Genomic DNA, 19,590 nt, shown 5'->3' with positions numbered 1-19,590 from the left:
AAGGGATTTTACTAGGTAGATTTTTTTTTTCTCTGTCTAAAGGGTAAACAGTATAAACATATTTCAACTAAAAAGAGTCTTAGAATCCGGAGTTGGTATTGCTACAACCCCTAATTATGGAAGATGTTTAGTATAACAGAATCAGTTTAAGGAATGTGGAGATTTATTTACATCAAATTCAGATAAAGAGAGAATAGCAGACTCGAAGAAGCAAGCAGAGCATGATTTAAGGAGTCTATGACTGTATCTGTGGAACTGCCCTTAGCCTCAATAAAAGATCAGCAAAACCAGCCTTCAGCATAACCCTCCTGCCTGGTGGGAGATGGGAAGGCCAGACTTCACCCCTCAAGATCGCCCTCCCACGCGCATTTTCCACCTCGCAGCTAAGAATTCAGTCCAGACTTCCGATCATGGCGCCACGCACGTCACCTTCTCCCCTCGCCGCCGGCAAAATCCCACCCACGTCGGCTGACCCCGCAGCGGGGTGTAAGGGCGGGAGGGATGCTGGTCGCTTGTACAAACCAGATCGAAAAAACGCACTACACAAATCCTTGGAAACTGCGGTACCAACGGGATCTTCTCAATTACTTGAGTGCAAAATGATCCCACTCTCTATCCTGACATAACTCTAGCTCAATTTTCTTTTCACGTGCCCTAAAAAGCCCTCAAGGCCCCCAGCCTTGTGAATCCAGGCCCTCTCTCGGGGTGGACACCGCGCTGTACGGACAGACGCGCGCACACAGCGGGATGATTTATAGATTAAAAGTCTTTTTCTCTCTCTCTCTCTGGCTTCGCATCCTTGCAAATACTCAATATTCCTGTCAACTAAGAAGGCTAAGGGAATGGGCGGTTGAGGAAAGCAGGACGTCGATTACAGCAAACACATCAAAGCGGGGGGGGGGGGTCTTTCCAATTCCGGCTTTTGTTTGAGTCAGAGGGGAGCCTGAGGAGGCCAAGGTCTCCGGTTCTGGGAAAGGCGGGTCCATCCGGATTCTTTGGGCTGCGGAGAGGGAGGCTCCAGCGCCGTGAAACAACAGAGGGCAGTTCTGCCCCTCGAGGCTTTCCTCCGAGAGTACTGAGAAGGAGACGCCTCAGTCGGGAGAAATCCCGGAATCGGAGGAGTCTGCTAAACGCCTAACAAAAAGATGTGGCCGCCCTCTCTTAAACAAATACGCGAATCCCAAGCCTTGCACGTTTGGAAGTCATGTGTGTGTAAAGGAGAAAGGCCACCGCTGCCCACCACGGCCCCACCCAGCCCTCGGCCATTCAAGGGACAGACGCGCCGCGCTGGGGCCTCGGGGCCCTCAACCAGCCCGGGACGAGGGGCGGGGCCGGGCGGGGTCGTGAGCGCGCAGGCGCAGTGCGGGCTTCATCCTGCCGCCGGCGCCGCCGCCGCCGCCCGCGCTGCACCACAGGCCAGAGACAGACAGGGCCGGGAAGAGCCGTAGACTGAGGAGGAGGAGGAGGCGGAGGCGGAGGCGGCGGCGGAGGCGGGGCGACTCCGGTGACCGGGAGCGCCGCAGACTCGCAGCTGCGGCGACTCCCCCCTTTGTGTCTGGTCTGCTCGGAGCCACTGGAAGTGCTTCCCGGAGGGACGCAGGGTGTCTCGCCGCCTCACTGCCCACTCCCTTCCCCGGCTACCTTCATCCGCCCTCCCGCCGCCCCCCGCCCTCGGTCCGCGACGCCCGAGCTCCTCCCGGAGCCCAGAGCTGCGGGAGAACGAGGCGGTGGCGGCGGCGGCGGCGGCGGCGGCTTCCTCGGGGGGTTGTGATTCGCTCACAGGAGCCATTGACGGGAGAAGACGAGGCTTTCATGGTGGAATTTACCTCAGGCAAGATGGAGCGGCAGGAATAAAAAGCGAGGAAGGGAAGGGAGCGCCGCCAGGAGGGCTAGAAGGGGCAGCCTCTCGCACCCCGTCCGCCCGCGGTCTCGGGGAGCCCGGGCCGGGGCCGCGACCCCTCCCCTCCCCCGCTCCTACGTTTCCTCAGCCTTCGCCAGGGCCTCCCCGACCCTCTCACGGTTGTTCCGCGAAGGCGTGGGGACTGTGAGCTTGTCATGGAGGCAGGCACCTTTTTGGATCCAGTCAAGGAAGAGGATTTGTTGTTTTCGAAATCAGAGTGAAGGAAGCACCGAAGCGAAACTTAAGGAATCCTGCCTTCCCGGAGCCGCGGGCGATGCGACTCGGGCTGCCGGGCGCCGCCGCCGCCCGCCCGGCTTCGTCCTTCCCGACAGTCAGGAACTAGTTCTGACCCTCGCCCCCCGGATCCGGATCGAATCCCCGCCCTCCGCACCCTGGATATGTTTTCTCCCAGACCTGGATATTTTTTTGATATCGTGAAACTACGAGGGAAATAACTTGGGAGATTTCTTCTTGGCTCCCTGCTTTCCCCACAGACATGCCTTCAGTTTGGAGGGCCGCGGCACCCCGTCCGAGGCGAAGGAACACCCCCAGCCGCAGGGGAGAGAAATGAAGGGAATTTCTGCAGCGGCATGAAAGCTCTGCAGCTAGGTCCTCTCATCTGCCATTTGTCCTTTCAAACTGCATTGTGATACGGGCAGGATCAGTCCACGGGAGAGAAGACGAGCCTCCCGGCTGATTCTCCGCCTCTCTACTTCCCATATTTCTTTTCTTTGCCCTCCTGCTTCTTGGCTGGCCCAGGGATGACTTCCTCGCTGCAGCGGCCCTGGCGGGTGCCCTGGCTACCATGGACCATCCTGCTGGTCAGCACTGCGGCCGGTGAGTAGCTCCGGCCGGCGCGTCCCGGCCACTTCCCCTGCGGGTGGCGAGGGAGGGAGCCCGCAGAGGCCGAGGCCTGTGCTCGCCCTTCGTCACGCGTCCCCCCGATCGCGGAGCTGCGAACCGGTGCCGGCGCGCCTGCCCCATGCCTTCCAGGGAAATCGCCTTTAATATTCCTGTGTATTTTCCTATCCCCACTTCCATATTCCCACCCCACCCCCCTTCACGGGGTGAAAAAGACATATTGGGTGTGGTATCTTGACATTTTTAGCTGTGAGGTAATGCAACGATTAAAAATAATATTTTAATCACCAGTGAAGTGTCTATTATGAGGTCTCTGGAAACAGACCTGTAGATTTTTAAAATTATTATTATAAAGAAGCGGTTTTGGCTTACAGTAAAAAGAACATCAACTAGAGAACACACACTTGAACCTTATTTTGAGATTTAGATCACTCTGGAATCCATGTTCCTTTCATTATTCAGAAATTTTACCGAATGAATAGAATAAATGTTGAGGAAGCCGGAACTGTGAGATTCTTGATATATTGTATTATACGGTTTGATAAGTTTACTGTTAGTCACCTGGCATCTCTCTGTTGGCTTTGCTGTCGAGACAACTTTGACCTGACATTAGACTTCTAGGAGATTTGACTCCGAAAGTTCTTTGACATTTCATTAAAGTCTAAAGGGTGGTAGTCATCCTTTCTTTTGGATATTTTCATTTCAGTTCTCAGAAACCTTAGGAAAAAGACCACATCTTCTATTTGCAACTATTTTTTCAAGCAGTCTTTTGGTGATTTGCTTTTAGAAATTTTGAGAAGTGAATTCTACATGTAACTCGTACACTTGGTTTATGATGGGCAAATGGATTGTGCTTTTAAAACGAGTAAAGGACCAAATTACCCTTTTGAATTACCTTTTTTCTTTTGATAAGTGTGTTTCACATTAAACAAATTTCTCATTGCTATGTTAGATACAGAGGTTATTTGCTTAATTTGGTTTTAAAAGTCTGACCTAGGAAAATGCCGAAAGAAAATTTGAAGTTTCCTTTTATGCTTTTGATATTGTTGAATAATGTCTACTGTTGATTAATGTCTGTTAAATTGATGATAAATCTATATGGTTCTGTTAAAATAATTTGAACTTCTGAATTTACTTTAAAACTGATATTTTAATATTTTTAATAATTGTAGTTGCTTTCAGAGTAAAAATGATTTTTCTCCAAATTTCTTTTTTTTTTTTTTTTTTTTTTGAGACGGAGTCTTGCTCTGTCACCCAGGCTGGAGTGCAGTGGCCGGATCTCAGCTCACTGCAAGCTCCGCCTCCCGGGTTCACGCCATTCTCCTGCCTCAGCCTCCCGAGTAGCTGGGACTACAGGCGCCCGCCACCGCGCCCGGCCAGTTTTTTGTATTTTTTAGTAGAGACGGGGTTTCACCGTGTTAGCCAGGATGGTCTCGATCTCCTGACCTCGTGATCCGCCCGTCTCAGCCTCCCAAAGTGCTGGGATTACAGGCTTGAGCCACTGCGCCCGGCCCAAATTTCTTTATATTGTGTTAGCTATTTAAATTCTCTAGCCACAAGCCATGTGGTTCCTGTAAAATATGGAGTAAAAGGCCTTAAACATTCCATGAGCAGAAATCTGAGAACATACACTTTTCAGTGTTCTTTGTTATTCTTAACCTTTTAAGAATATAGATTCTCATTTATCTTGTCGTGCTCGTAATATTGTGATCAGAACTGATAAAAGTAAGAGAAAAAGCATTTATTTAAAAATAAACTTAATTTTTGTTTGGTAATACAGTCATTTTAGAAGAGTGTCTCTTAAAAGAGAGAGAATAAAAGAATCACTGCTAGTGGTTTTAGTCTTTTTTTCTTTAGTGCATAGCACTAGATGCATAGCACCAGATGACAAAATTTGTGAAGCTGGATTTCAGACTTGTAATAGTAATGATAATAGCTAGTATTTATTAAGTGCCTGCCATGCACCATCAGCTATTCAAATAACTTTACATATATTTTTTCATTTCATCCTCATGACAATTTTATTTTGTAGGTTATTATCATTCCCCTTTTCCATAGAAGGAGAGTAAAGTACAGAGAATTTGAATAACTCACCACACAGTCAGTAAATTATGGAGCCAGGATTACGGCGTGCGCCTTTACGTACCACATTAATGGTAACAGCAGCAATAACGGCAACAACTTCTCACTTTTACTGGATGTATGAGATGGAGTAATGCCTTCACCAGATCAACCTTTGTAAAGAAGCAGGGACACTTACAAGGTGTCAGTGCAGCAGTGGTTATGCAAATGTCATAGTTCTGAACATGTAAAACTTTGCTTTGCCTAATATTGAAGTGGCTGGTGCAGCTTCATTAAGTGCAAGCTGATTAAAGAGGGCCTGTGTGGATTTGGGTTATATAGATGCAGTGATGTTAACTGGACAGGTGTAAATAGTGCAGCTGAACAGGAAAATAAATCCTAGAAGACTGATTGATAGCACATCCTTTTTTGGGGTCATGGATACATCATTTCTTTTGAATCCCTCTTTCTCACTTACCAAGTTCTTGGACTCCTTAATTCTTAGAACATTTTCTTCTCTTGTCTTTTTTTTTTCAGACAGGATCTCACTCTGTCTCCCAGGCTGGAGTGCAGTGGTGTGACCTCGGTTCACCACAGCTTATGCCTCCCAGGCTCAAGTGATTCTCCTGCCTCAGCCTCCAGAGTAGCTGGGATTACAGGAGTGCACCACCACACCCAGCTAATTTTTTTTCCTTTTTTTTTTTTTTTTCTTTTAGACAGAGTCTCGCTCTGTTGCCCAGGCTGGAGTGCAGTGGCGCCATCTCAGCTCACTGCAACCTCTGCCTCCCGGGTTCAAGCGATTCTTCTGCCTCAGCCTCCCAAGTAACTGGGACTACAGGTGTGTGCCACCACGCCTGGCTAATTTATGTATTTTTAGTAGAGACAGAGTTTGACCGTATTGGCCAGGCTGATCTCAAACTCACTTCGTGGTCCACCCACCTCTGCCTCCCAAAGTGCTGGGATTACAGGCATGAGCCACTGTGCCTGGGCTGGATTTCTTAAATATGGTAATTCAGTGACATTTTGCTGTGTAATTATTGGCAACTACAAAATCTTAGTGGCATGGAACAATAGGCATTTATTCTGCTCCATGTGTCTCTTTCTGGGGTCCAGGCTAGAGGGAGAGGTAACATCTATCTGGGGGAAGCTGGTGTCATAGCATTGCCAGAAGAGAAAGAGGCCAAGCCCCAACCCTACCAGCACATTTCCAGACTCTGCTCTCCTGACATCACATTGGCTGACCAAGTCATATGGCCAAGCTCAGAAACAAGAGATATCAAAGTACACTTTGCCTATGATGAAGCTAATATAATATTTGGATGTATAGTACTATTGCAGAAGAATGAAGAATTGAAATCCTCAGTCGACCACATATAATCAATAAGATGGTCCAGAAGGGAGGCTTTTCTTACTCTTGGAAGAGGGCCAAACTCTTAGTTTTTTGCATTAAAATTAGATAAACTTTGATCTCTACAAAAGCTATTCTGGCATGTGGGATTATGTGATAGTATGGTATTGATGTGGATAAGTAGTGAGGAGAGAGATAACTGTTCACACAAAGACAAAACCTTTCCTTCATTAAAGGCTAGTTTTTGTTTGTTTGTATTTTTGAGACAGAGTCTTGCTCTGTCGCCCGGGCTGGAGTGCAGTGGCGCAATCTCTGCTCACTGCAAATTCCACCTCCCGGGTTCATGCCATTCTCCTGCCTCAGCGTCCCGAGTAGCTGGGACTACAGGTGCCCGCCACCATGCCCGGCTAATTTTTTTGTATTTTTAGTAGAGACAGGGTTTCACCGTGTTAGCCAGGATGGTCTCAATCTCCTGACCTCGTGATCCGCCCGCCTCGGCCTCCCAAAGTGCTGGGATTACAGGCATGAGCCACCGCGCCCGAAGGCCAGTTTTTTTTTTTTTTAACAATGAAAGAGAAGAAATTCATTATTGATTTCTGATGGGTAAATTCTAACCATTAAAAAATACTGAGTGGAATCTGTGTGAATCAGTTAATTTTATAATTGGCCACACCACTTACTTTGGCACCTACTTATAGATTGCTGTGCTGTTGGATATCAGTTTTTGGGTTTTTTTTTTTGAGATGGAGTCTTCCTCTGTCGCCCAGCCTGGAGTGGAGTGGCATGATCTCGACTCAATACAACCTCCGCCTCCTAGGTTCAAGCCATTCTCCAGCCTCAGCCTCCCGAGTAGCTGGGATTATAGGTGCACACCACCATGCCTGGCTAATTTTTGTTTTTTTTGAGAGGGAGTCTCGCTCTGTCGCCCAGGCTGGAGTGCAGTGGCCAGATCTCGGCTCACTGCAAGCTCCGCCTCCCGGGTTTACACCATTCTCCTGCCACAGCCTCCTGAGTAGCTGGGACTACAGGCACCCGCCACCAGGCCTGGCTAGTTTTTTTGTATTTTTTAGTAGAGACAGGGTTTCACCGTGTTAGCCAGGATGGTCTCGATCTCCTGACCTCGTGATCCACCCGTCTCGGCCTCCCAAAGTGCTAGGATTACAGGCGTAAGCCACCGAGCCCGAAATTTTTTTATTTTTAGGAGAGACGGGGTTTCACCACGTTGGCCAGGCTGGTCTCAAAACTCCTTACCTCAGCTGATCCACCCACCTCGGTCTCCCAAAGTGCTGGGATTACAGGTGTGAGCTACCACACCTGGCTGGATATCAGTTTTATGTATTTGCCTTGTCCTCCCAACTGATAATTGCTTCCAGAGGACAGTGTTCATGTCTTACTAGTTTTATAATTTACCATATTGCTATGCATATAGTAGACATTTAAGAAATATTTAGTGAATAATAAAAAGGAATTTCAACCAGGAATATTCTAGGATTGTTTATTGACTCAAATAACACACTAGTAACTTTTTCTTTGTCCTAGTTCCTTCAACTATAAAGTATGTAGTTTAAGAGTTATAGTGGGAAGACCACTGTTGGGAGTTAATGAGACCTAGATTCTAGGTGATTCCGGGCAAATAGGTCACTTAACATAGTTTTCTCACTTGTAATAATACGGGGTTGTACTTGATCTTTTCGAAATACAGATTCATGGGTATCCCACTAGACCTACTGAATCCAAATCTCTGGACAACGAGCCTGGGAATCTGCCTTTGATGTTCCTATCAACCAGTAAATTTTAGGTACCTTTGAAAACTATAATTAATAGATATTATAAAATCACAACCATATAAAAATGCATGCATCTTTTTTCTTTTTTTTTTTGCTGGGCGTGGTGACTCACACCTGCAATCCCAGCATTTTGGGAGTCCGAGGCGGGCGGATCATGAGGTTAGGAGATTCTTTCTCTCAAGTTCTGTAAGTTTATTATTTCTACTTTTTGTGGTAATTACTACTTAATCTATATCTTTTATTGCTTAATCCAGTAAACAATGGGAACAAACATTTCTTAATTTGTACATGAAGCAATTACGCAAAACCTTTTTCCTTTTAAAAATTTGCAGTGTGGCCTAGGCGAATTGGCTCACACCTGTAATCCTGGCACTTGGGGAGGCCAAGGCGGGCGGATCACTTGAGGTCAGGATTTTGAGACCAGCCTGGCCAACATGATGAAACCCTGTCTCTACAAAAAATACAAAAATTTGGCTGGGCGCGGTGGCTCACGCCTATAATCCCAGCACTTTGGGAAGCCAACACGGGCAGATCACCCGAGGTCAGGAGTTCGAGACCAGCCTGGCTAACATGGTGAAACCCTGTCTCTACTAAAATACAAAATTAGGTCGGGAGCCATGGTTCATGCTTGTAATCCCAGCACTTTGGGACGTCAGGGTGGGCTGATCACCTGAGGTCGGGAGTTCGAGACCAACCTGGCCATCATGGTGAAACCCCATCTCTACTAAAAATACAAAATTAGCCAGGTGTGGTGGCACATGCCTGTAATCCCAGCTACTCGGGAGGCTGAGGCAGGAGAATCGTTTAAACCTGGGAAGCAGAGGTTGCAGTGAGCCGAGGTTGCACCTCTGCACTTCAGCCTGGGCAACAAGAGCAAAACTGTCTAAAAAAAAAAAAAAAGAACGAAAAGAAAAAACAAGGCCGGGCACCGTGGCTCAAGCCTGTAATCCCAGCACTTTGGGAGCCCGAGACAGGCGGATCACGAGGTCAGGAGATGGAGACCATCCTGGCTAACACGGTGAAACCCCGTCTCTACTAAAAAATACAAAAAACTAGCCGGGCGAGGTGGCGGGCGCCTGTAGTCCCAGCTACTCGGGAGGCTGAGGCAGGAGAATGGCGTGAACCCGGGAGGCGGAGCTTGCAGTGAACTGAGATCTCGCCACTGCACTCTAGCCTGGGCGATAGAGCGAGACTCCGTCTCAAAAAAAAAAAAAAAAAAAGAAAAAGAAAAAACAAAATTAGCCAGATGTGGTGGCGCATGCCTGTAATCTCAGCTACTCAGGAAGCTGAGGCAGGAGAATTGCTTGAACCCGGGAGGCGGAGGTGGCATTGAGCCGAGATCGTACCACTGCACTCCAGCCTGGGTGACAGGGTGAGACTCCCGTCTCAGAAAAAAAAAATTATTATTTTCAAAGGCACTCTCATACCTGTAATCCTAGCACTTTGGGCGGCCGAGGCTGGCGAATCAACTGACGTCAGTAGTTCGAGACCAGCCTGGCCAATATGGTGAAACCCCATCTCTACTAAAAATACAAAAATTAGCTGGGTGTAGTGGCAGTCGCCTATAATCCCAGCTACTTGGGTGGCTGAGGCAGGAGAATCCCTTGAACCGGGGAGGTGGAGGTTGCAGTGAGCCAAGATTGTGCCTCTTCACTCCAGCCTTGGCAAAAGAGCGAAACTCCCATCTCAAAAAAACAAAACAAAACAAAACAAAACCACTGATATGAAAGATTATATGCATGCCTAGAATCACGATGCTCAACACTATACCTTAACCCTGCCTTGTGCATCAGTAACGTTTAAAATACATTACCTAAATTATCAAGATATAGTACAAAATGTGTGCAGTCATTCACATCTTAAATGTGTTGACAGCAGACTTGGTGGAAAAATTATGAGACATGATAAAGTATTGTGCCAGAGGCATTGGCCTAAGAATTTTAGATGGAGTTAGGTATTTGGAAGAGTTAGGTATTTGATCCACGTCTGTTTCTGGAAGGGTAGATGCAAATGGAGGTTGAGAAATTTCAGTTTCTTTCTTCCTTTCTTCCTTTCTTCCTTTCCTTTCCTTTCCTGTCCTGTCCTGTCCTGTCCTGTCCTGTCCTGTCCTGTCCTGTCCTTTCCTTTCCTGTCCTTTCCTTTCCTGTCCTTTCCTTTCCTGTCCTTTCCTTTCCTCTCTCTGTCGTGTCATGTCCTGTCCTGTGTTGTGTTGTCTTGTCTTGTCTTGTCTTGTCTTTTTGAGATGGAATTTTGCTCTTCTTGCCCAGGCTGGAGTGCAATGGCAGGATCTCCACTCACGGCAACCTTCACCTCCCGGGTTCAAGTGATTCTTGTTCCTCAGCCTCCCGAGTAGCTGGGATTACAGGCATGCACCACCGCGCCCAGCTAATTTTGTATTTGTGGTAGAGACGGGGTTTCTCCATGCTGGTCAGGCTGGTCTTGAACTCCCGACCTCATGTGATCTGCCTGCCTCAGCTTCCCAAAGTGCTGGGATTACAGGAGTAAGCCACCGCGCCTGGCTGAGAAATTTCAGTTTCTTAAAGCCAGATCTCACTTCCCCTTTCTCCTTCAAGACAGTAGTTTGCCCTTATCATTGGTGTCAAAAATATACACGATCATGTACTTTCATTCTGCCCCAGTAAGTTTAGTGCAAAATAGGATAATTTAGAACAAAATGTGTTAATGATAAGTGTGAAGGGATAAAATATTTGGCCAGTAATCCAAATTCTCGTTTTTTTGTTTCATTTAGATGAGGAAATAGTTAAGACTTTCTATTATTATTAATCTGTTTTCAATCTTTGCTTTTGTAGATAAGAATAGTCTATGAGCAAAGCTATATAATTGTTGTAGACGCACCAGGCTATCCTTTTAGGGCAAGCTTTTTTTTTTGTTTTCATTTGAAAAATTAAGAGAAAAAATATTAATCTTCACACAACCCTAACACTTTTTGTTTTGGTATGTTTTCTTCTAATTAAAAAGAAAGATGCTTTTTTTTTTTTTTTTTGAGACGGAGTCGTCTCGCTCTGTTGCCCAGGCGGAGTACAGTGGCATGATCTCGGCTCATGACAACCTCCGCCTCCTGGGTTCAAGTGATTCTCCTGCCTCAGCCGCCAGAGTAGCTGGGACTACAGGTGTGCACCACCATGCCCCACTAATTTTTGTATTTTTAGTAGAGACAGGGTTTCACTGTGTTGGCCAGGCTGGTCTCGAACTCCTAACCTCGTGATCCACCCACCTTGGCCTCCCAAAGTGCTGGGATTACAGGCATGAGCCACCACGCCCGGCAAAAAAAAAAGATGCATGTGTTTTTATATGGTTGTGATTTTATAATATCTATTAATTATATCTCAGGTTTTTTTACATAGAATAATATGTCATAGGTATATGTGATCTTAATAGCTATCATTTTTTCATAATTGTGTGATATTCCATTGAGTGTATTTGTTATTTACTTAATTCATATTGGGAGATGTTTAGGTTGTTTCTGATTTTCTTCTCTAATAAACAATGTCATATTTAATACTTCTGTGCATATGTCCTGCTTATTTTTTATTTATTTCCAAGTTCTTGTCTTGACCTATCAGCAGCATGAGCCAATTTAATCCTTTTTTTTTTCATCCTTCAAGTACTTCTTCATTTGGCTTCTAAGATACTATTCTCTCTTGATTTTTCTCCTACCTCACCAGCAACTTTGATAGTTCCTCCTTATGTCCCTGATGGCTAAATATTATTGTGTTGTTTCAGGATTCAGTCTTTAGACCTTTTCTTTTCTCTGTGTGCACCAACCCTCTTGGTGATCTCATCCAGTTTTATGGCTTTAAATAGCATCTAAAGGTGGACAAGTTTCAAATTTATTTCTATCTCAGACTTCTTTCCTTGAAATTCTTTTGCGTGTAGCCAGCTGTGTATCTGTCGTATCTACTTTGATGTCTGATATTCATCACAAACTTTACCTGTTCCAAACTGAACTTCTGAAGCTGCTTCACCAGACCTGTTCCTCCTATGTCTTAGCCTATTCAGCAAATGTCAGTTCTATCCTTCCAGTTGTTAAGGCCCAAATTAGAGATACCTTCGTCTCTTGTCTTTCTTTTTTTCACATTCTTATCCAATGTGATAGCAAAAACTCTTGACTTTACCTTCAAAATATATCTAGAATCTTACTGCTTTTTACCACCTCCACTATGCTACTACCTTAATCTAAAAGCCACTGTCTTCTCTTACTTGTACTTTTTTACTAGACTCTGTTTTCTCTGTTAACATGTTTGCTTTATTACAGTCTCCTTTCAACATAGTAGCCTGAGTGAGCCTTTTCTTTTCTTTTAATTTTTTTTTCCAGACAGAGTCTCACTCTGTCATCCTGGCTGGAGTACAGTGGCGCGACCTCGACTCAGTGCAACCTCCACCTCCCAGATTCAAGCGATTCTCCTGCCTCAACCTCCCAAGTAGCTAGGATTACAGGCGCGTGCCATCATACCCAGCTAATTTTTTTTTTGTATTTTTAGTAGAGACAGGATTTCACTGTGTTAGCCAGGATGGTCTCAATCTCCTGGCCTCATGATCTGCCTGTCTCGGCCCCCCAAAGTGCTAGGATTACAGGTGTGAGCCACCATCCTGGCCAGACCCTTTTCATACATAAGTTAGATAAGACATTTCTTTGCTTATCTCATTCTTATTCCCATCTCATTCAGAATAATAGTCACAGCCATTTAAAATATTGTACACAATCTGGCTTCTGCAATTTATGACCTCATGTGCCAACCTCTGTCTTGCTCAACTTTTATTGGGCTTTTAACTTTACAAACTAGGAAATATTCAGAAAATTAAATATTTTAGAAGAGATTAGATTTAAAATACCTTATTCTATATAATTTGACAGTGGCTACAATTAGTAAATATATATTGGGGAAGTGAAGAGACACATAAGCATTTCTCAAGTCTTTAGTATAGTCACTAAGTGCTTTACGTGTATACTATGTTATCTCGTTATCCTCTAAACAGACTGATCAGTACTATTATTTTTCTTTATTCTGCAGATGATTAAACTGAGTAAGTGGGACACTTGGGAATCAAGGTCAGGCCCCTGTAGCTCCAAAGCAAAACATTCGTATAATATATAAAGTGTTAGTCTAAAGGCTTAAAATATTTGGAATCTTTTAGGCATCTGAAAATCTTACTGGGATTTTGATCATGCCAGAATAATTGTCCAGATTGAACTATGTCTTAGGTATAGTCTCTTATTTTGCTGTAAATGACAGCAAATATCTTAGGTTTTGTTTTATGTGTAGCATTCAAATGTCAGTGGATAATAAAAAAAATTCATTGAAGATTCAAAGCTTCAATTTTGGAAAAGAACACCAGTTAGATTAGAAGAATGATGATGACATATTTAGTTGAGGATAAATTTTTAATGTTTCCATGTGTTCTTAGTGATTAAAACTCCATGGGGCCAGTCTAGTGTGAAGAATAACTTTTTATATTTAGTTACTTCACAAACGACTGTATTGTGCTGTTATAAGGCAAGATTAAAAACAGTCAAATGATCTGAAGAGATGAATTTATTCATGTTACTTATTGAAACAAAGTTTTATGTGGGATATAACTTTTCTGAGATATTTAATCGTTTTTTCCTTTGGCTAAACCAATGTGTTAACTTGATGAAACATTATCAAGAATGCTAATCTATAAATTCTGTTTAGTCTTTCACACCAACTTGTTCCATTTGTACAGCTGTTTCTTAAGAATCATTGTTTGGCTGGGCACGGTGGCTCATGTCTGTAATTCCAGCACTTTGGGAGGCTGAGTTGGGTGGATTAACTGAGATCAGGAATTCGAGACCAGCCTGGCCAATGTGGTGAAACCCTATCTCTACTGAATATACAAAAATTAGCTGGGTTTGGTGGCATCTGCCTGTAGTCCCAGCTACGTGGGACGCTGAGGTAGGAGAATTGCTTGAACCCAAGAGGTGGAGGTTGCAGTGAGCCGAGATTGTGTCATTGCACTCTAGCCTGGGTAACAATGAGACTGCATCTCAAAGAAAACAAACAACAACAAAAACATCATTGTCCATTTACTTAGGTTTGTAAGAAACTGAGTTATACTGATTCCTTGCTAAATCCTTCTTTTAAAAGCAAGATGTGCCGGGTGCAGTGGCTCATGCCTGTAATCCGAGCACTTTGGGAGGCCGAGGCAGGCGGGAGGCACGAGGTCAGGAGATCAAGACTAGCCTGGCTAACACAGTGAAACCCCATCTCTACAATAAAATACAAGAAAAAATTAGTCGGGCATGGTGGCGGGTGCCTGTAGTCCCAGCTACTTAGGAGGCTGTGGCAGAAGAATTCCCTTGAACCTGGAAGGCAGAGGTTGCAGTGAACCAAGATCACACCACTGCACTCCAGCCTGGGCAACAGAGCGAGACTCCATCTCAAAAAAAAAAAAACAACAAGATATTAGTCTTAGGTTTTTAGTGTATTCTACTCTAAGCATCTAATAGGCTTTATATTTCACATTACCCTTTTAATGAACATAGATTAAATTCAGTAACTGACAATCTTTAATAGATTAAATTCTAGTTATTTGAAATTAAAAGTGTGGGCTGGGTGCAGTGGCTCACGCCTGTAATTTTTGGGAGGCTGAGGCAGGAAGATTGCTTGAGGCCTAGAGTTTGAGACCAGCCTGGGCAATATAATGAGAACCCTGTCTCTGCAAACAATTTTTAAAATTTAGCCGAGTATGAGTCTGTAGTACCAGCTCCTTGGGAGGCTGAGGTGGGAGGATCACTGAAGCCCAGGAATTGGATGCTGCAGTGAACTGTGATCATGCCACTGTACTTCAGCTTGGGTGACAGGGTGAGACCCTGTCTCTTAAAAAAAAAAAAAAAAAAAAAAAAAAAGACTTGTTTTTGCTTTTAGCCTTTTATTTTACCATTTCTTTTAAAAAAAACTTTTTGTTATTTAAGATTCTAGGCCAGGTGCAGTGGCTTAAGCCTATATAATCCCAGCACTTTGGGAGGCCGAGATGGGTGGATCACGACGTCAGGAGATCGAGACCATCCTGGCTAACATGGTGAAACCCCGTCTCTACTAAAAAATACAAAAAAACCCCAGAAAACTAGCCAGGCGAGGTAGCGGGCACCTGTAGTCCCAGCTACTTGGGAGGCTGAGGCAGGAGAATGGCGTAAACCCGGGAGGCGGAGCTTGCAGTGACCTGAGATCCGGCCACTGCACTCCAGCCTGGGCAACAGAGCCAGACTCCGTCTCAAAAAAAAAAAAAAAAAATTCTAAAATTATACAAAGTCGTTGTAAAAAGGGTTTTTTTTTTTTTTTTTTTTTTTTTTTTTGAGATGGAGTTTTGCCCTTGTTATCTAGGCTGGAGTGCCATGGCGCGATCTTGGCTCACCGCAACCTCTACCTCCTGGGTTCAAGCGATTCTCCTGCCTCAGCCTCCCTAGTAGCTGTGATTACAGTCATGTACCACCATGCCCGGCTAATTTTGTGTTTTTAGTTGAGATGGGGTTTTTCCATGTTGGTCAGGCTGGTCTTGAACTCCTGACCTCAGGTGATCCGCCTGCCTTGACCTCCCAAAGTGCTGGGATTACAGGCGTGAGCCACTGCACCTGGCCCATTAAAAAGGGTTTTTAAATGATGATGATGGTGAAGTGTAGAAATGATAATGAAGTATAGAAAAAAAAAAACATCGTCTCGTGTTTCCTTAATCCCATTTCCTGAATGTAATCAGTGTTAATAGTTGGTGTATAATCTTTAATGCTTTTTTGTATGTGCTATAAATAAATAACTGTATAATTAGAATTTACTTCTAAACAAGGTGGAATAATATTGTGTATATTGTACATAAAGTTTTGTGATTTTCATGTGGAACAGTTCTAGAAGTAAGATCATGTGGTCAGACATTTGTACATTTAAAATCTTGAAATGAACTACCAGAATTTCTTCAAAACATGTTGTACTGTCATTTCTACCAGTAGTGTATGAGAACCTTCATTTTCTTTTGTGTGTGTGTGTGTTTGTTTGTTTTTTTTTTTTTTTGAGACAGAGTCTTGCGCTGTTACCCAGGCTGGAGTGCAGTGGCATGATCTTGGCTCACTGCAACCTCTGCCTCCCAAGTTTAAGCGATCCTCCTGCCTGAGCCCCCCAGTAGCTGGGATTACAGGCACGTGCCACCATGCCTGGCTAATTTGTGTGTTTTTAGTAGAGACAGGGTTTTGCCTTGTTGGCCAGGCTGCTCTCGAACCCCTGACCTCAGGTGATCCACCTGCCTTGGCCACCCAAAGTGCTGGGATTACAGGTGTGAGCCACCACGCTTGGCCGAGAATCTCCGTTTTCTTATATCTTTTCAAATACGATGTAATATCATTCTTTTCAATTTTTGCCAGAGCAGAACAAATTGTATCATGTTTGTTTGGAGTGCTTTAATTATTAGTGGAGCCAAGCTTTTCATATGCTTGTCAGCCAGTTGTATTTCTCCGAATTGCCTGTTCATATATCATGTCAATTTTTCTAATGATTTATTTCTTTTTCTTACTGATTTAAAGGTGTTACTTACATGATACAAATATATAAATGATTTTATGCAGTTAGCACTGCTTTTTTTTTTTCCCTTTATGACATCTGGTTTTGTGTTATCTTAGAAAAGCCTCTACCTTATGTACAACTACCAAAAATGCTTTTAGTAAGTTTTTTTTTTTTTTTTTTTGGGAAACGGAGTTTCACTCTTGTTGCCTAGGCTGGAGTGCAATGGCGCAACCTCCGCCTCCCGGGTTCAAGTGATTCTCCTGCCTCAGACTCCTGAGTAGCTGGGATTACAGGCATGTGACACCACCCCCAGCTATTTTTGTATTTTTAGTAGAGACAGGGTTTCTCCATATTGGTCAGGCTGGTCTTGAACTCCTGACCTCAGGTGATCCACCTGCCTCAGCCTCCCAAAGTGCTGGGATTACAGGTGTGAGCCACTGGTAAGTAGTCCTATAGTTTTTTTTTTTGTTTGTTTTTGTTTTTTTTTTTTTTAAATAAACCAGGGCCTTGCTCTGCCACCCAGGCTGGAGTGCAGTGGTATGATCATAGTTCACTATAACCTCAGTCTCCTGGAGTCTCAAGTGATCCTCCCACCTCAGCCTCCCAGTAGCTGGGACTACAGGTGTGTATGCCCAGCTAAGTTTTTAATTTTTTGTAGAGATAGGGGCTAGACTGCTCTTGAACTCCTGGGCTCAAGTGACTCTTTTGCCTTGGCCTCCCAAAGTCCTGGAATTAACAACATGAGCCACCACACCTGACCAGTGTGTGTATATATATATATATATATTTTTTTTTTTTTTTTCTTTTTTTTTTTTTGAGACAGGCTGTCACCCAGGCTGGAGTGCAGTGATGCAATCTCAGTTCACTGCAGTCTCTGCCTCCCAACTGAGGCCATCCTCTCACCTCAACCTCCAGAGTAGCTGGGATTATAGGCAGCTGGGATTATAGGCTCATGCCACCATGGCTGGCTACAGTCTACATTTTTTTTTTTTTTTTTTTTTTTTTGAGAAGGAGTCTCACTCTGTCGCCAGGCTGGAGTGCAGTGGTGCAATCTCGGCTCACTGCAATCTCTGCCTCCTGGGTTCAAGTGATTCTCCTGTCTCAGCCTCTCCCGAGCAGCTGGGACTATAGGTGCGCGCCACCACACCCAGCTAATTTTTGTATTTTTTAGTAGAGACGGGGTTTCACCATGCTGTCCAGGTTGGTCTCAGCCTCCTGACCTCAGATGATCCACCTGCCTCAGCCTCCCAAAGTGCTGGGATTACAGGCGTGAGCCGCTGCGCCCGACCCAGTCTATACTCTTAACTGCTGGACTCTACTGTCTCTTACATAGTCAAGTTGTCTTCTCATCATTGAATTCCAAATAAAGAAAGTGTTAATTTGAGTTGAAAGTATCATTTAAGGGCAGGTTATTTGATATGTGTAAAATACACTTCTTCTGACGTATCACAGTATATTTTATGTGTGCCATGGTAAGTAGGTTACTAATGTCAATTGGGGAAAATGCCTGATCATTGAAACCCAGACATTTCTGGCTCTCATTTTATAACCTTACTTATTTTCATTTAAAAATGTCTAAGAACTGTAGTTGTTTGAGTTTCAGCTTTAAAAAGTTAAGGGAGCATCTGGCCGGGCACGGTGGTTCATGTCTGTAATCCCAGCATTTTGGGTGGCCGAGGTGGGCGGATCACCTGAGGTTGGGAGTTTGAGACTAGCCTGACCAACATGAAGAAACCCCATCTCTACTAAAAATACAAAATTAGCTGGGTGTGGTGGCGCATGCCTGTAATTCCAACTACTTGGAAGGCTGAGGCAGGAGAATTGCTTGAACCTGGGAGGCGGAGGTTGCGGTGAGCCGAGATCGTGCCATTACACTCCAGCCTGGGCAACAAGAGCAAAACTCTGTCTCAAAAAAAAAAAAAAAAAAAAAGGGAGCATCAAATAGGTAAATAAATGTCTAGTATCAATGACTTAAAATGGCTGAGCATGTACCTACATTTAATACATTCAGAACAACTTTGAGTTAGAACCTAGTCTCTGCAGTTGGTGTATGGAAATACATAGCGTAAACTGGAATTCTTTGTCACCCTAGTTGTCCATTCTAGTAGTCCTGTTTCACAGGATGTGATACACTTAAGGTTAGAATAATGGTAGCAAGAGATAAAGGGACAGAGTTTGGGGAGTCTGGGAGAGGAAGGAGACAAAATATTTCACTAAGTTTCTCTCATACTGTCTTTCTATCTCCACCTAAACTGCCCAGCTTGGTGTAGCCTTCTTGCCCTTGCCTTTGCTTTGATCTATACTGTAGTAGGCTCCAAAGCAGTATGTGATTCTTTATCTGGGACCTCTGGTAATAATTAAAAAAAATTTTTTTTTTGGTAGGGACAGGTCTCACCCTGTTGCCCAGGCTGGTATCAAACTCCTAGGCACAAATGATCCTCTTGACTCAGCCTCCCAAAGTGTTGGGGCTACAGGTGTGAGCCACTGTAACCAGCAAAGACAGTAGTTTTAATGTTAGAAAGCCTTGAGGGTACTACTTGAAGCAAAGAATTATATTTGAAAACAGGATTCTAAACAATGAAATAAATGACAGTACCAGAAGGAAGTTAACAAATAGGAATAGGCCGGGCGCGGTGGCTCACACCTGTAATCCCAGCACTTTGGGAGGCCAAGGTGGGCGGATCACCTGAGGTCAGAAGTTTGAGACCAGCCTCAACACGGAGAAACCCCGTCTCTACTAAAAGTACAAAATTAGCCGGGTGTGGTGGTGCATGCCTGTAATCCCAGCTACTCGGGAGGCTGAGGCAGGAGAATTTCTTGAACCTGGGAGGCGGAGGTTGTAGTGAGCCAAGATTGCACCATTGAACTCCAGCCTGGGCAACAAGAGCGAAACTCTGTCTCAAAAAAAAAAAAAAAAAAAAAAAAAAAAACCCAAAAACCGGAATATTAAAGTTACTAGGAGAATATACTCTGTGGGTTGCATTTATCACCCTGTAAGTTAGGTGAGCTGATTCTTGAAATGTTTTCAAGCCCATTTTACTTATTTAGGTCACTAATTATAGAATTTGTTGTTTAGAAGATGGCATCTAATTAAGGTAATGAGAG

At 44.3% G+C, this 19,590-nt stretch overlaps 2 protein-coding genes across 5 annotated transcripts in view; one reads left to right on the top strand and one right to left on the bottom strand.

Annotated features, from left to right (window-relative positions):
- SUMO1 (small ubiquitin like modifier 1) overlaps positions 1–19,590 on the bottom strand; it is a 1,087,495-nt gene that overhangs the window by 191,258 nt on the left and 876,647 nt on the right. The gene's annotated exons all lie outside the window — the stretch shown is intronic.
- The window catches only part of BMPR2 (bone morphogenetic protein receptor type 2), a 207,977-nt gene continuing 190,875 nt past the window's right edge, over positions 2,489–19,590 (top strand). For all 3 annotated transcript variants that reach the window (XM_050750816.1, XM_050750815.1, XM_050750814.1), the window contains exon 1: positions 2,489–2,737. In XM_050750816.1, coding sequence (XP_050606773.1) covers positions 2,662–2,737 — 76 coding nt within the window. In that variant the 5' untranslated portion in view covers positions 2,489–2,661. The remainder of the gene's footprint in view (positions 2,738–19,590) is intronic.

Source organism: Macaca thibetana, chromosome 12 (genome assembly GCF_024542745.1).
Source record: "Macaca thibetana thibetana isolate TM-01 chromosome 12, ASM2454274v1, whole genome shotgun sequence".
Taxonomy (NCBI): domain Eukaryota; kingdom Metazoa; phylum Chordata; class Mammalia; order Primates; family Cercopithecidae; genus Macaca; species Macaca thibetana.
This window is presented reverse-complemented; position numbering and strand designations above follow the sequence as displayed.